We start from the raw sequence: 5,545 nt of genomic DNA on the forward strand, positions 1-5,545 counted from the left end.
CCCCCCGCAAATTACCACAAATAATTTTATTTGAGCGGACACGTGTTAAAGACTTAAATTATTTTTGGTAGTTGGGGGTGAGTATTCCTTTTAATTTTTAATCATTCGTACACTCAGTATATAAACAAAAGCGAAATTTAAAGTTCGTAAATAAAAATCGGTTTAGTGGCTTACAAGAAAATTAACTTTGAATTTATACTCCTTTTCTAAAGGTGATTTATTATATACATATAATGTTGTATGTAGATGACCCAATTGAATATGTTTAATTATAGGGATGAAAAATTTAGATTCACTCGGATTGGCTCATAATCAACTGAAAGAAGTACCATCAAGAGTCTTTTCACATCTTTCTCAACTTAATTCGTTGGAATTGGATGGGAATAAAATCAGCTATATTGATCCGGAAGCGTTTTACGGTCTCGAAGGTATGTTATTCTATTGATCGATTCTTATAAAAATTAAAATTGCTTCGTTTAGTACTATTGTACCATAACAGCGTTCTAGCATTGCTATTGGATTGCATTGAAGGTTATGGTAATCGTTGGGTTTTTGTTTCTGTAGGAAAGATATCGTTAAAAGTTTTTGATTTTAGGAAAGCCCATTTTGAAACCGCTTTGTTTTATAGCAGAATTAAGTAGGGGAAATACCGAAATATTTTGTATTAACAATTAGCTCAAAAAATCAAATTGTTTTAGTTTCTTAAATATTGTGATAAAATTATAAAATATACCATAGTAGAAATATGCCTTAAAAATACCTAAAAAATCAAATGTGATTAATTAAAATTGCTTTCTAAACAAAAAAGTTATTGCAAAAACTTTTATAAAATTTTTGAGAAAAAGATTTACTGTTAATAAAAAGGGAATTGAAATCGTTTAATGAAAAACTTGGAACAACTTACAAAAAACTAAAAAAGCTTAACTCGTAAAATTCTTTTTTTATTACTCTTTGCGTACAACATACACACTCCTCCTAAATACATCTTGGATAAAGACAAGAGGATATAAACGCATGCTTTTATCTTGTCATGTTTTTCATCAGAAAGTAATTTCAGACATTACGGAAGAACAATATATTTTCCCCAACATTCCACAATTTATTGCAACTGTTGCTCTTTGTCTGCTTGTCCTTATAAATTTCTCATTCTCTCACAAAAACACTTAAGATAAAAACATCAAATAAGAATGTGATTAACCTTTCACTTTTTCCGAAGAAACTCGGTTTAGACAGATTCACTGAGTTCGACGAAGGTTTTGATTTTCTCTAATAACACTCAAAATTAAGGATGATTTAGCACTTACACATCGCATTGGTTGCTTGCAAAACCCTTTTCAGTATCTGCTTCTAATTATAAGAAGTAATTAATTACTGTAAAATTTATTTAGGTATTAACTAATTTGCTAATTACTTTCATAACACAAATAAAACACATCCCAGTAACGTACGAACAAAATGTTGTCGATGTCTTGCTACATGACAATCTTTTATTTTTTGTTATGTGGACAATGTCACAGGAAAAGAAAATGATTGCTAAAGGAGCACGGCTCTGTACGAGTGCAGAACGTGGACGGCGAGAACGGCATAAAATAAAAGGTTTCGTTCCGCACTCTTTGTAAATGTATGTTGAATGCACAGTCCTTTAATTTTATATCTAATTGTACCGTACATATATTTGCAATCCTTTGTCTGCGATGTTAAATCACTAGAGGTAGTTAAGAATTTCATGAGCCACGACCTTGGTTTCCATATATGGAGGTATATGGATATGTATAAAACATGTTAACAAAGCTCTGTTGTTCAAAATATCTATAGACTTTTTTAAACGCTTCAAGGGGTAAAACGCTGAAAAGTATTAATTTTCTTGTTAATAATAGGTCATTTGTTATCGCGAACTGNAATATAATTAAATTTGCTAGAATCTTGAGAAATTAATAAGCAGAAAGCTTTATAGCTGCTGTTGAATGGCAAAGTAGATGTTCATTGTTCTCCAGCAATTATTTTAAAACTTTATACCTAGTGACATTATCTTTTTATTATGTTATATTTTAATTTAGTTCATCCACCACCAGTAGCTGTATTTAACACTTATTGAGCACCCTCTAAAACAACCAAATTTCAAAATTTATTTTCTGGAAATTAGATATAAGTAATCTACCAATAACCTTCTTTTTTATTTTTATGAGACAAAATACCTATCGATAAATAGTTAGTAATATGTTCAATTGAAAATAAGCTACCCATTTACAAAAGAATTGACGATAATTCTGATAATTAAGAACTTTTCTTGGAGTAGTTTAATTAATTAAGCATTTTAATTTCTAAACCTTGATCTTGCAAATTTGATTTTCTTCTCGATCCTTTGTATGTGGATGAGCTAAGTTTTATCCTTAACCACTCGTACTGGTTTTCCGTGTAACACTTCTATATTATTCAGTATTGCTAATATTCCCACAGTTCGTGATAACAAATGACCTATTATTAACAAGAAAATTAATACTTTTCAGCGTTTTACCCCTTGAAGCGTTTAAAAAAGTCTATAGATATTTTGAACAACAGAGCTTTGTTAACATGTTTTATACATATCCATATACCTCCATACATAAAAATTCCCATTATAAAAACACATGAAACTGATGACAATACAATTCATATAATGATTTTAAAACATAAAGAACAAAAAATAAAAAACTTTTATAAAATTTTTGAGAAAAAGATTTACTGTTAATAAAAAGGGAATTGAAATCGTTTAATGAAAAACTTGGAACAACTTACAAAAAACTAAAAAAGCTTAACTCGTAAAATTCTTTTTTTATTACTCTTTGCGTACAACATACACACTCCTCCTAAATACATCTTGGATAAAGACAAGAGGATATAAACGCATGCTTTTATCTTGTCATGTTTTTCATCAGAAAGTAATTTCAGACATTACGGAAGAACAATATATTTTCCCCAACATTCCACAATTTATTGCNGATGAAAAACATGACAAGATAAAAGCATGCGTTTATATCCTCTTGTCTTTATCCAAGATGTATTTAGGAGGAGTGTGTATGTTGTACGCAAAGAGTAATAAAAAAAGAATTTTACGAGTTAAGCTTTTTTAGTTTTTTGTAAGTTGTTCCAAGTTTTTCATTAAACGATTTCAATTCCCTTTTTATTAACAGTAAATCTTTTTCTCAAAAATTTTATAAAAGTTTTTTATTTTTTGTTCTTTATGTTTTAAAATCATTATATGAATTGTATTGTCATCAGTTTCATGTGTTTTTATAATGGGAATTTTTATGTATGGAGGTATATGGATATGTATAAAACATGTTAACAAAGCTCTGTTGTTCAAAATATCTATAGACTTTTTTAAACGCTTCAAGGGGTAAAACGCTGAAAAGTATTAATTTTCTTGTTAATAATAGGTCATTTGTTATCACGAACTGTGGGAATATTAGCAATACTGAATAATATAGAAATGTTACACGGAAAACTAGTACGAGTGGTTAAAGATAAAACTCTGCCTGTTCACTGATTTCTACTTCCCCCTATTGACATTGATCGTCTGGTCGTCTTCGTTTACATGGTTAGTAGTCAAGCGAAAGTTTCTAAATTAGACATTTTAAAATTTTTCTGTCTCGAAATGTTAATAAGTACTCTTACGTCACGTGTACCATTAAAAAAAGTGACATGTAATCAAACCTCTGAACCTATTTTTACCATTTTCTTTAAATTTATTTTAAGTTATTTTTTAAATTTCGAGTTTGACCATAAACAGAGTATACAAATAACAGCAGGTTTTGTCTTTCAAATTTGCAAGTCTGGGAGATGCTATTAAAACAGTCGAGATTTATCGACGTCATGCTGTAGCCCCATTATTATCTCTATTAATAAAACAAATGCACAATAACCAAGTTTAATGTTCAATCAGGTCTACCCCTTAATAAGAAAAGATGTCTTGCGAAGCAAAATGTGTTTATGATGTTTCATTTTCTTTTAGGTAAAAATTGAAGAACATTAATATAATAATAACCAGAAAAAAAACAATCACATATTTCAGACCGTTCTATTAAAGCTTGCAATCAAATAAAACGGCCGTTCCCCGTTTTCATCATTGCTCATGGCACCTGTAGTGCTGTAGTGATTATTAGTTTCTTTAAAACGTTGAAATTTTACTCTTTGTTGTCACTGTTTTGAATAACCTGCTTTGTGTTTTTAATGAAATTTTATTTTCTATAGTACCTAGGTACTCCTTAAGTTTGATTAATGTTTGTTTATCAGCGTGATGACAACAGATTCCAACTGTTATAATTGCAGCATCCCACAGGATGTTGTAAGTTTCAAATAAAAAAATAATTCATCATTCGTACTCAAATTAGAAAGAGGAGACTGTAGTAAATATTAATTAAAAATTAAAAGGAATACTCACCCCCCCCCCCGCCAATTACCACAAATAATTTTATTTGAGCGGACACGTGTTAAAGACTTAAATTATTTTTGGTAGTTGGGGGTGAGTATTCCTTTTAATTTTTAATCATTCGTACACTCAGTATATAAACAAAAGCGAAATTTAAAGTTCGTAAATAAAAATCGGTTTAGTGGCTTACAAGAAAATTAACTTTGAATTTATACTCCTTTTCTAAAGGTGATTTATTATATACATATAATGTTGTATGTAGATGACCCAATTGAATATGTTTAATTATAGGGATGAAAAATTTAGATTCACTCGGATTGGCTCATAATCAACTGAAAGAAGTACCATCAAGAGTCTTTTCACATCTTTCTCAACTTAATTCGTTGGAATTGGATGGGAATAAAATCAGCTATATTGATCCGGAAGCGTTTTACGGTCTCGAAGGTATGTTATTCTATTGATCGATTCTTATAAAAATTAAAATTGCTTCGTTTAGTACTATTGTACCATAACAGCGTTCTAGCATTGCTATTGGATTGCATTGAAGGTTATGGTAATCGTTGGGTTTTTGTTTCTGTAGGAAAGATATCGTTAAAAGTTTTTGATTTTAGGAAAGCCCATTTTGAAACCGCTTTGTTTTATAGCAGAATTAAGTAGGGGAAATACCGAAATATTTTGTATTAACAATTAGCTCAAAAAATCAAATTGTTTTAGTTTCTTAAATATTGTGATAAAATTATAAAATATACCATAGTAGAAATATGCCTTAAAAATACCTAAAAAATCAAATGTGATTAATTAAAATTGCTTTCTAAACAAAAAAGTTATTGCAAAAACTTTTATAAATAAATATTAAAAAATGCCTTTTTTTACTGCATGAAACATTAAGTCCGGACGAAAAAAGCAAGAAACTATTGATCCATCGGCAACTAGCTTGCGAGTAGTTTTTGAGATGTCTCTGACTAAACCTTCATGCCTGAGAAGGTGTCCTACCAACCTATCTCGCCTATTTTTTATTGACTTGCCTTTAGGATGAAGTCTTTTATAGCAAATAAGATTTCCTAAGTTCAAGTAAGATTATTTGAAGTGAACGAGCAAAGGACTATTTCGTTTTTATCAACAACCTTAAGCTGTTTC

At 29.6% G+C, this 5,545-nt stretch overlaps 1 protein-coding gene across 1 annotated transcript in view; it reads left to right on the forward strand.

The window, feature by feature from the left end:
• The window catches only part of LOC108736514 (slit homolog 1 protein), a 31,595-nt gene that overhangs the window by 19,638 nt on the left and 6,412 nt on the right, over positions 1 to 5,545 (forward strand). Inside the window, exon 6 of the mRNA XM_025974021.1 lies at positions 276 to 428. Within this exon, the coding sequence (XP_025829806.1) occupies positions 276 to 428 (153 nt within the window). The remainder of the gene's footprint in view (positions 1 to 275; positions 429 to 5,545) is intronic.

Source organism: Agrilus planipennis, unplaced genomic scaffold (genome assembly GCF_000699045.2).
Source record: "Agrilus planipennis isolate EAB-ADULT unplaced genomic scaffold, Apla_2.0 scaffold130, whole genome shotgun sequence".
NCBI lineage: Eukaryota > Metazoa > Arthropoda > Insecta > Coleoptera > Buprestidae > Agrilus > Agrilus planipennis.